Here is a 12,777-nt window from a genome sequence, read left to right on the forward strand (position 1 = left end):
AGGATACAGCATCAGTGACGGAAATGTGTGCGGGGGAGGAATCAATTTCATGGCATAACGGCTAAATTTAAAAAAGGATAAACAAAGTCTGTGCAATGAATCAATCATTCATTAATTTGAACTGATGTTTGTGCCATGAGTACATCCACACAGGAAGGGAAGTTTTGACCTTATTTTATTCATTGCTTTTAGGGATGTTCTTATACTGTTAACAATTATGGACCATTCAGTTTGTGCATGCCTGAACTCGTACAATGCATGTAGTCGTACATCTACCATAACTGAAAATACGTCCCCTGAAACCAGGCATCACCAAAATAATAGTTTATATATTTGACGCATTTTGATAGCATTAGTCAAGCTTCCCGGTGTGTATGGACTAGGGAGCTTAAGTCCCCCAGTTTAGAGTGACAGTTGGCCGGGGGATAGTAGTTGTATAAGCCTTGGTGTGTTCGTCTTCATGGCTGATTTTGTACTTTGTCGTACAATGGTGTTGCATGGCGAGAATTATCCGGAAGTAGGTGGAAGTATAGCCAAAGAATTGCAGATCTACAAGCTCGCTGTATCACAAATATTAAAGAGAGGGTCTTTAGAGATTATAATCTCGGTTCGGTAGATAGGCTAGATTACCTATTTTCCGTCATTTTGAAAATGTTTGACCTACAGTAAAATGGCATGCTCACAACCGAGATAAACATACAGTAATCACCCAAGGTTATGAGTCCAGCACTGCGTGATTTGAGGTGAAGTGCCAAGCTGAATGCATAGTTGAACATCATTTACTCCCTCCATACCTTCTCTTGAGTCTCTACATGATTTGTGTTGATCAAGGTGACGTAATGTCTGTCTGAGCCGTCCTATCACACACTCACCAGTAGAGGGGGACAGTGGTCCTGAGCTAGGAGTGGGCGATATTATAGACCATTATAGACTGACAGGTTGAACAAAGCACAGTCATTAATAAATGTGAATTATGACTCCTTGTTCTCAATATGTTACATGTCTAACCCTTACGGCACACTATGTCTATTAGCCAATGACATAATGGTTTGACATGAACTCTTTAGACAGGGATGGATGGATGGATCCATCAAGATCATGCACACGGTTTACATTTGAGAAAAGTAGTTTTGTTCAGTGTCCTTCAGACAATGTATAGCTGCATACTAAATTAGTATAGGGAATAGAAGAGACAGAAAAACGATAACAGAAAAAAATCATCAGTACTTTTGTACTAACAGTATATTCAAATATAGACCAGCGTATGTGCAACATAATGTATAATTAATAATTGATTAGCATACCATATACCATCAGCATTTATCAGTAGCCTACAGTAGCTGCCACAGTGCCTAATGCTGTATATGCCTATATACATCAGTTTAGGTAGGAATGGATAGACAGACCTTGTAGAATGTTATTGTAAATAATGGAGGACTGCAGTACCAGGGGGCCCCAGACCCCCAGTACAATGACTGATAGTTGGAACCGTACGGTCAATTTGGCTCCATACACACTCAAAGTTAAATAAACACTGATGATCCTACTAACGTATATTAATGAAATGTGGCCTTATTATCAACAGGTATTAAGCAATCTATTGTTTTGAAATGCTCAATATGTCAGGGGTACATTTTTTTTAAATCACACCCGTGTGAAGTGAGGGGCGGGCACTAATATTATCTTAAGATGATTAGGTGATGTAATGATGATATAAAACAAATGGTGACAAAACAAACCTTAAATTCTCTTTATTGCCAATGGCATTTTTAAAACAAACATTGAACTAAAAAAACAAACATTAAACCTGTATATCGGAGGGGCTAGCGCCCCTCAAAAACAGAAGAGGGCATGTTCGTGTGTGCATGTGTGTATATAGCAGTAAGACGCCCCTAGGGCGAGAAACATGCATCCGCCTGGGTGACGGCAGACTGCTGGGTGAGCACTGGCGCTTTTGCATCTTAAACATCAGCTCTTCGAAAATAGCTGATGTCAGCGATTTTTGCAATGTTCCTTTTTAATAAAACAATATTAATTTAAAGTTCTGATTCCGCTTTAAAGATGTTTAAATGGAACTGAAATGGAAAACATAACGGAATAGCCTAAAAATGAAATATAATAACCTTGCTTCAAAGTCAACATGGCTATCATTCCTTTTTCTTTCCCATTTATTTTCTTTCCACCATCCTCCCTCCCTCCCTCCCCAAGGCCTTGGGTGGCAGGCAGGGACAGATGGATGTGTGATCAAGTCAAGAGGAGTGATTTATTCCATCAAACAGAAGGACCCCCTCTTCCCTCTGTGTGTCACTCTGTTGATGCAGGTGACAAATAATGTTCTAGTGTGTACCTCGGAGCCACGCAGCCCTGGTGACAGCATGAGAGATTATGGCGTCCTCCTAACACACACACACACACACACACACACACACACACACACACACACACACACACATATATGAACAGACTAGTTTTATTTGTAACGGGGAGATCCTCGTTACTGAACAAACGCACATATAGATTACATATCAGCAGTGTTGGGCAATATAGGAGAGTAATATGTTACTTATTACTCCTTAGAAAAAGTAATAATATATTTCTATATTACTTGGAATCAAGACTAATTAGCCTACATATTGATATTAGGCCTATATAATATTATTACATATTACTTTTGCGCGCCCCCCACCCTCAAAAAAAGGATGTACAACAACACAATCTGTGTCAGCTTCTTTTAGAACCGAATCCAATTGTTTTTAATAATAATTAAGAAGAAGAGTCACCAATCAGCCAAAAAGGCTATCAAATAAAGCAGCAATCTCTCTCGACCTTTTAAATGAAATGTTTTCAACAGCCAACAAAACAAAAACAAAAAAGTGTGCTATTTTAAGTAAATAGGTATAATATTACTGCTTACTGTATACTACTCGTCACTGGGAAAAGTAATAATATTACAGTAATATATTACTAGTAATTAGTTACTGCCTAACCCTGCATATCAGAATATAGAGCAAAAAAAAAAAGAGAGAAAAAACAAATCCTACTTTTAGGCCACCTATTTCCAGTGTCTCATTTGGGCATCATTTCTGATTGTCATTCATTCAGATAATTTGGCTGATGTGTCAATTGGTAATATTATGGGAACACAACCTTGACAGAAATCAAAAGGAGCTACGGCAGTAATGAAACACAGGAGTTATAGGCTACAGCTAAGAGCAGCTGTCAAGAGTCAGAACAAGTTAACTAAGAATAAGAATGAATAAATCATAAAATGGGCTATTAGAGATGGCATCACCTCGATGCCAAATCATTGTGCGCACACAGGGCACGCAACCAACTCTATTGCATCAATATCCAGCGACCGGCAGGTTGTGTGGCCAGAAATGCATTGTTGGCAGAGAGAGAAAAAAGGAGACAATGGTCAGTAAAAATGCCTATATCTGCAATTCTTCTACGATTAATACATGGATAAAGTGGACACCCTCACCCCCCCAGCACCACGTTGAGAGCCACTGCTGCCATAGACCACCTCCACCACCACCCCTCCAACGGTTTCCCAGCGTGCTTCTCAGTGCTGGCGGCCATGTAATGTAATGTAACATTTGGATTGAAGAGGTTATAGCTGGCGTCGGCACTGAGGATTGTGAGGGGCTCTGGGGAGTGCCCTGCACGGTTAAAGCCCTTTTCAACAGCTACACACAGCCCCCATTTAATGAGCTACACTATAGTCTCTCTCTCTTTATGTCTGTCTGTCTGCCTGTCTGTCTGTCACACGTGTGTGTGTGTGTGTCACTGTTGCCAAACCACAATATAGTATGATTGCGACCGTAGGTCCGTCTGTCCGTCCGTCACCCACCCATGCCTCCATATATGGTCATGCCTTGTGACATCACATCTCCATATGTGGTCATGCCTCGTGAGTCGTGACATCACGTAACATCATGTAGGCCCTTAGATCTCCATATATGGTGCCTCGTGACACGTCACACCACCATATATGGCCATCTAAAGCTCCAATACTGCAATACGACATGCATATCCTACCCAGGGTTCAAACTTTTAGTGTGAGAGGCCAAACATATTTACAGCACACATTTACAGAAAAACAGTGGGAGGTAATCCCTTCCAGCAAGCTAGAAGACTTATCTATACTTTATAAAGGTTTTAAAGGAGGGTAGTCTCACACTTTGATGGCTGGTGGTATAGGCCAGGGCATTCCATATTTTTGTGGAATAATAGTAGTATTAATGTATCCCTGTGTTTGTGCCGATTCTTTGAGGAATGAGAAGTGGGCTTTTATGTTGTATTTATGTAGTTCAAATGATTATGACCATTTTGGTTGGGTGGAGAATTCTGTCTGTCTGTCTGTCTGTCTGTGTCTGTATGTCTGTGTCCATCCGTCCGTCCGTCCGTCCTATAAAATACATTATTTTTGTGTGTAACAGGGTGGTGGGTCCGGCTGTGACCTTCAAGGTGCAGCGCAACTCTCAGAACGTCACCACAGCAGATGTGGCCAACGTGGCCGGTAGGTCCTTCAATCACACATGCGCACACACACACACACACACACACACACACACACACACACACACACACACACACACACACACACACTCTCACTCTCTCTCTCTCTCTCTCTCTCTTCAATGACTGCAACCCTTCATAGTCACAGAGAACACCATTATCTGTCGCTGTGTTCTGCACCTGTGGCCTGCCATGGCTGTTTATCAAAATGGCTGCCAACAGCATTGTGTCTACTGAGTAACTATATTATTGTGTTGATATGGTTATAGAAACATTCAAATGGCTGCCAACAGCATTGTGTCTAATGAGTAAAAGCTCCATAGAGGGGGTCATCTATTGTAGTAGAAAATATATGGTTGTAGAGAGACATTTTGTCTACTGTGTTGATATTTTTGACTGAGTAGCCTAGCGCCTTTGGCTTAGAAACATTTAACTGAAGTACACGACTAACGAGCATATCGTACGTTGTTGTTGTTGTTGTTAAATGCATCTTGTATCTCCATATTTCAACTTTTTGTTTTTTCGTAAATGAATGTTCTACTTCATCATACTACAGTGTGACACAAAAGCCAAATCGCAATGAGTTTTGAGCAAAACTTTAAAAAAAAAATGAATTGGCTATGAATAAAAAATAGCAGATATACAGTACACTATGTGCCATGCTGCAAGCTTGTACATCTGCTATTTTGTCAACTAAAATTGTTTTAGTGGGTTTTTGTGCAACAATGTATACAACAACCACAAAAGTGAGGAGTTAACAAGATATAGCTTGAGTAGCATGAGAAAAAGGTCTTACTGTAGCCTCGGCCGGGAGGCGAACCCGGGTTCCCCATTCCAATGGCACGTACATTAACCAGTCGACTAAAGAGTCATGACCCGATAGCCAAGTAGCAACGCAGCACCGTATAGCCTACAGTCGTCCCCCCCCAACTGGAAGCCAGGAGCCAGGCTCGACTGACTGGGTGGACCTCCGCCCCAGGGAGGGAGACTGTTTGGGCTGTCGACTACCCAGGTTAAGGTCTGTGCCGCCTGGGAACATACTTGTAGAGGTTACCCAAACACACCGCTGCCACCAATGTAGCCTCGGCCGCAGCTAGAAGAATATGCAGGCTTTAGACTCTCTTTATAAGGACAGATGACAAGGAGTTATATCATTGGAACGCCACCGGTCGCTCCGTTTATTATTAATGCTGACAACAACTCAACACAACCAACTCTGACGCATCACAACACTGCGTCATAAAAGCACGACAGACTTCAGGCAAAAGCAAGTTAAAAAGTACAGTACAAGTTCACGTATGTCATGATAAGTGTAATACGTATACTGATTCTCAAAGTTTGGTCCAGGGACCCTTTAGGGGGTTCCCTCTCTGTCTCTGTCGGGTGGAAACCTCATACAGTATGTCCAAAACCTTTCAGGATTAAAATAGCAAAAGTAACAGACCTACAAGCCCAAAACACGGCATGAAACAAATCTATCTGTGATGCTTTTGCTTGACGCTGTAGTATGATCAAGGCCATTGATTTACAAAAAAACACAGCACATTAGACTAGGGAGATGAGGAGGTTTTGCAACAAAATGTAACATGCGTAGTATACTCTCAGAATTAAGGGCCACTCACACTGAGCACGATAACTATAATGGTAATCATGTAAGCTTCACTGATGTACTGTACGTTCTGTGTGTACAGAGCCCACACTGAGAGGGAGAGAGACGACGGACAGAGATATTTGTTGTAATGCTTAAGACTATACTGTAGCAACACTGTGTGTGTGTGTGTGTGTGTGTGTGTGTGTGTGTAGTGTTTGTGTGTGTGTGTGTGTGCGTGCGTGCGTGCGTGCGTGCGTGCACGTGAACTGGTAATGAGGAGAGGGTGTTGATGAAGTGAGGAATAAAGACAGAGAAAACGATTGCCATTAGACACTGCACTGTCACTGCTTGGCGAGAGAGAGAGATGATGGAGGACATTGGAGGTAGATAGTCACTCTTTTCCCAATGCACAATGGATCCATTTACACACACACACACACACACACACACCAACACACCAACACGGCATCTCTCAGACAAACGCAGATATGCAAGCACGCCACGAACAAACACACACCAAATTACCTACAGGGGATATTGTCTCCGTCAAAATAACGTGTGAATGGCCTTGTTTTTATTTCCCCCTGATCTTATGGTGTTGGTGGGGGGTTAATTGCACAGAATGCACACCCATGTGCACACGCATGCACGCACGCACGCATGCACGCACACACGCACACACACACACACACACACACACACACACACACACACACACACATGCGGCATCTCTTAGACAAACGCAGATATGCAAACACGCCCTTTCTGTCTCTCTGTCACCCACACACTTGCATACGCACCCGCCCGCACGCACACACACACACACACACACACACACACACACACACACACACACACACACATGCACGCACGCACACACGCATGCCCCCCATCCCCAACACACACACACACACACACACGCACACAGAGCCCAGTCTGACTATGCAATGGGTCGTTCTGTCTGTCTGTGCTTTTTCTTTTTAAGTGCTATTGTTGCCATTCTCATTTCCACCCCGCTCCCCGCTGGAGGGGGGGGGGGGGGGTCTGAGCGTAGAGGGGCCTGGCAGGTTATTAATGCACATATTTGACGGAGGCTGCTCCAAATAGCTGCTGTCGGGCAGGAACCTTGTATCTCCATATTTCAACGTTAATTTTTATTTTTATTATTATATATATTGTTTTGCAAATGAAAGCCCAGCTTCATCAGAACAAAATGTGTTTTGTTAGTTTCTGTCGGGAAGGAACCTGTCATCTCCATATTTAAAGAATATAAATGTTTCATAAATAATAGTCCTACTTCTACATGAATCAGGAGTGTCACACAAACGTGGTGAAAATAGTAAATCTACAAGCTCAATTTTAGGTATTTAGCAGACACTCTTAATCCAAAGCAATTTACATTAAGCAAGAATAAAAACATTGCAATACATCATATATATACCATATATTATTACCAAATAGTAGCCCGGGCTGTTAATATGCAAAATCGATTCGGACCCCGGGATCTGCAAACTCAACACGGTGAACACGCATATAATAATATGAATGAGGGCTGAGGCTGATTAAGTTTGCAAATAACGGCCCATGGGCGCTTATATGGAGGAGGGTGGTTATTTGAAGGAGGCGGTTATTACGCAAAATGGTGTCAGAACCTGGGCCGTTATTAGGTGCTGGGCGGCTATTTGAGCATGGGCTGTTATTTGGTAATATACGGTACATAATAGATCTATTATATTGTTCTGTAGGCCTACATAAAAAGCTCATCACAGCTCATTTAGAGCTTGTACTGTAGGTCTGCTTTTTCACTATTTCTTTAATATTTTTTTTCAATAATAAAAAGCAACAAAATGACATGCAGTTAATGATCAAATGAAAGTGGTCTTTGGGTTTATCGAACCAATGAAGAGTAGTGACAAAAAATTGCTACTTGAGATCCATTTGATTCTCATTTTGTCATTTCCTTTAAAAGTAACGGTTTTTACAACATACAAGGATTCCACGCCCGAGAGTGATGAAATCAAACACGCTGTCCTCTCTCTCCGTGCTGAAGTGCAACAGTGTGGGCGGGGCGGTCCTTAAAGAGCTGTTTGTCAAACTCAACTAGAATCTATCCATCCCTCTGCATGGACCAGTGCTTCCCAAACTTTGTCATGTCAACGACCCCCAATTGACACTTATCAGCCCCATTTGAAAAGATATGCCAGGGACCCCTCCATAAGAGAAGATTTTTTACGGCTATAGCAGTGATTTTCAACCATTTTCATTTCAAGGACCCCAAGTTTGACCTGAATTAGGCTACGGACCCCCATTTAATGGCATTTCTATCTCTGGGACCCTATATTGTAAAATCTAAGTTAATTTAACTCTGAGTCCATTTGGTTCCATTTCTACACTCTCTGAGTTACAGACCCATAAGGGTCCATTTGGTTCCTAATTATTATTCAGCTGGGGACCCCTGGAACTCTCTCAACGAGACGCTTCTCAAAGTGACGTCAACATGTGTTAATTCAGCATCACAATAATGTTACCCATACTTCACCACAACATTTTTTATGATTTTGAATTCTTAAACATATATCTGGTGGTCCCTGGCACAAAACATTGTTCAGATAGGCGGCCAAATAGGTCGCTGACGTGAAAAGGTTAGCGAACCCCTGTCCTAGACGGCCTTCATAGAGCTGTTCACACCCATTATGTTGTACGCCTCCAAACGATTTGAATTCCTGCATCCTTAGGACATCATTTAAACTAATGGCATCTCAATAGAGATGGTAGCTAAATTAGAAACCAACCCGTCTATCATCTTAGGACGTTGCGGAGCAGCGGTCACAGCTTTGTTTATTTATTATTATTTTTTGTCTCTCCTTCTCAGAATGCTATCAGATCGACCGTGACCTTCCCTGACCTTTGGGAGTGGCAGGTGAGGGGGGTGTAACACCACCCCCCACCCAATACCCCCACCCAACCCCCATGCACTGCCCAATCCCCCCACCCAATACCCCCACCCAACCCCATGCACTGCCCAATCCCCCCACCCAATCCCCCCACTGCCCAATCCCCCCACCCAATCCCCCCACTGCCCAATCCCCCCACTGCCCAATCCCCCCACCCAATCCCCCCACTGCCCAATCCCTGCACTGCCCAAACCCCCCACCCAATCCCCCCACCGCAATGGATTTAAGTAGCTGCGGTAGCTCTTCTGTCACGCACGCCTAAGCCATTGTCCAGAGACCTCGGAGTCTAGAGACTACAGCCTTTGTGAAAGAGGGAGGTGTGTGTGTGTGTGTGTGTGTGTGTGTGTGCGTGTGCGTGCATGCTCTTGCGTAAGCAGTAGCATTTGAGAAATAGACATTGTGAGGACCATTCTCCTGGTCCCCAAAACTGATTTTTAGAATTAGGCTTACAATTGGGAAAAGATTGAGCTGAAGGATAGGATTAGTATAGGCATTCAGAGGTTGGGTTTAAGGGTTACAGGGGTTATGCTGAATCATATAGCTGCGTGTCATGGTGTCGTTATTTGTGTGCGTGCACATACAGTATGGCCTAATCGCTTCTTTTGTGGTCGTTCATAGACCTGACCGCTTGTTTCTCTTGCAAGATCTGAACTGGTTGCCCCTCAAAGTTGCAGATGTGACAATTTGCCCAGCAGTGAGGTGACAGTCGCCCTCATTGCCCCACCTCTGGGGTGTGTGTGTGGGGTGGGGGTGGGGGTGTATAGGGGACCCACCCAGGGGCCAGCTCTACTTTGAGCGGCGTGAGCGGCCGTGAGAACGCGACCCTCTGAATGGTAGCGGGAGGTCAGGGTCAGAGCGGAGGGTCAGGGTCAGGCCAGCGGCCAGCGCAATTAGCACTTTAAGCAGCTGAGGAGCACGACTCCCCTCTTCCACCCGCCGCTCCGCTGAGCCTTGTTCTCCTCCTCGGACCGTCTGTTTGCTTTGCACTCCTCTGACTGGCAGAGAGATGGAGAACCGTATGCGTGCATGCTAATGAAGCTGTAGCATGCATGCTAATGAAGCTAGCCTGTATGCTAATGAATCTAGCGTGCATGCTAATGAAGATAGCGCAGTGGTTATCAAATGTGGGTCTGTGGACTCCCAGGGGTCCTTGTTGGGGGGGTGGGGGGCCTTGCAAAATGTGTTAATATGGTCTGAGCTCCAAAAGCGTTGAGAGCCACTGTTGTGCTGTCAGTTGTGGAAGAAGTACTCAGTTGTGAGCTTGTAGATCTGCCATTTTCCAAATAGCAAGTATAGCCTATAGGGCTTGAGTGGTAAATATGTTATAATCTAAATCAGAACTTTTGATTATTACTTGCGCAAGCAGAGCGCGCAAGTAATCATTTCGCTTGGTCTCTTCGAAGTGAAGCCAAGTTTTCTTCAACCGTAAGTCTGTGCCTGGTTTGCTGGGACTAGTTACAAGTTACAACATTACGTCATATACACACCATGTACTCTGGTCCCAGTTCTCAACGATGACGTAATGTTGTAACTGGTCCCAGCAAACCAGGCACAGACTTACGGTTGAAAAAAACTTGGCTTCACTTTTTGGAACCAAGTAACCACAGTATACTGCTAATCAAATTACAACTACATACTCTGTATGTAGTTGTAATGTGATTTGTAATTTGTAAATCTGTGCCTGGTCTGCTGGGACCAGACTACACAGATGACCATATCTCTTACGTCATCACTGAGAGCTAGTCATACATATACACACCGTGTACTCTGGTCCCAGCTCTCAACGATGACGTAATGTGGTATCTGGTGGGACCAGATTACACAGATGACCATTTCTCTTACGTCATCACTGAGAGCTAGTCATACATATACACACCATGTACTCTGGTCCCAGCTCTCAACGATGACGTAATGTGGTAACTGGTCCCAGCAAACCAGGCACAGACTTACCGTTGAAAAAAACTTGGCTGTCACTTTTTGGAACCAAGTAACCACTGTATACTGCTAATCAAATTACAACTACATACTCTGTATGAGAGCCCACGGTAATACACACCATGTACTCTGGTCCCAGCTCTCAACGATGACGTAATGTGGTATCTGGTTAACAAATCCAACTACAGATTTCGGAAGTATTTTAGATCATGTATATTTCAACAAATTTGAAAGTATTATTACAGAAATTGAAGTTAGAGACACATATTACTTTGATCATGATTTAGTATTAATATCACTATAGTACAAAATGAAATACATTTAAAACAATTGACAATTTACAATAAGTAATAAAATAATTATACTGTATAATATATTTTAATTCAGTTTATATACCTTTTTTTTTTCATCACATATCAATGATTCATTTTTCTGTAAAAAAGTAGTTAGGTAGCAAATAGTTACACGTAATGATTATACATTTCAAACGTTCCTTCACAGAGATACTGAGATGTGATAGTTTCCAGCGGTCGAAAGTACTTGCGCGCTCTGCTTGCGCACTAGTAGGCCATTTATGGCCTACTAGTGTGCAACAAGCAAGTATGCACTCGGCAGAGTGCAGTTCTAGTTGAGATACAAGTTTTAGTGTGTAATCAAAGCAAAATAATTCAGTATTTTTAATGGCACCTGTCTTTTTAACCTGAACACGTATCTGAAATCTCAAAGCCTACGTAGCATAAAAAACTGTGACTTTTCAGGATTCAAAATTAGCAAAAGTGATCTGCTACTTTTAGTGCTTCTGTGTGATGCTGTAGTTAGCATAGCGTGATCAAGTAGGACGTTCATTTGCGACAAAACGCAAAAAGTTAGAATATGCATGGTGATAAGAGGTTTTCTTTCCGGAAGAGACGGGGAGACGAGAGGGCTTGCTATATTCAAGCATATTACTATACGTGGAGAAAAATAAACTATATCCCCTCCCGCAACAATATCTTTACTATTGTTGTTGTCAGACAATAGTGCGCCGGATGACTTGGTGCGTGGGGGGAGTAGTTGACGTTTTGGTTTGTGCAGTGACATGGAAGTAAAGGTCCTCACAGTGACATGGAAGTAAAGCAAAGGTCCTCACTCGTTCAGTCCGTGTAATATACGCGTTCCGTGGCCGTGTGTCGCGCGTGGAGCGCTTCCCATCTCCTGCTAATTGAAACAACAGGCTTCAAAGGAGGCAACTATCTTTTGGTTCACATATCAACCAAACCAGGTTTTAAAGGCACTGCAAGTTATATCAAAAGGTTAAAACTCTACTGTATATGATGTTATTATTGTTATAGAGCAGTGGTTCTCAACGTGCGGCCCGGGAACCACCCAGGGGTCCTAGAGGGGGTTCCAGGGGGTTCCAGGAAAATGTGTAAATTTAGTATCAAAATCACTTTAAACTTGTATACATATTATTTTGAAAATAGTAGACGTACAAGCACACAACGCCATGTAACGCAACACTGTAATGATACATTACAACATGTTGCGATGCAAAATGTTGAGCTTATCTATTTTCAAAAATCTTGAGCAGAATGTAAAGTGTTTGCATAGTTTTGAAAAAATGTAAATATAATAACACACATCCGTGGCCATGGGGTCCTTCTTTGACATTAATCATTGCTATGGTGTCTGCAGTAACAGGGCTCTCCCCGTCTCAGCTCTTTAGTAATTAAACAGTATATAGATTTTCAGGTGGTTTGCCAATTACCACCTTCCATTTTATAGCCCCAGTTCCAA

At 42.8% G+C, this 12,777-nt stretch overlaps 1 protein-coding gene across 1 annotated transcript in view; it reads left to right on the forward strand.

Moving 5' to 3' along the window:
- LOC308326107 (receptor-type tyrosine-protein phosphatase N2-like) overlaps positions 1-12,777 on the forward strand; it is a gene marked incomplete at both ends in the record, with an annotated part of 164,170 nt that overhangs the window by 39,312 nt on the left and 112,081 nt on the right. Inside the window, one exon of the mRNA XM_080778916.1 lies at positions 4,443-4,522. Coding sequence (XP_080635042.1) covers positions 4,443-4,522 — 80 coding nt within the window. The remainder of the gene's footprint in view (positions 1-4,442; positions 4,523-12,777) is intronic.

The sequence above is a fragment of the Protomyctophum bolini genome (assembly GCF_963924005.1).
Source record: "Protomyctophum bolini genome assembly, chromosome: 12".
In the NCBI taxonomy this organism is placed as follows: domain Eukaryota; kingdom Metazoa; phylum Chordata; class Actinopteri; order Myctophiformes; family Myctophidae; genus Protomyctophum; species Protomyctophum bolini.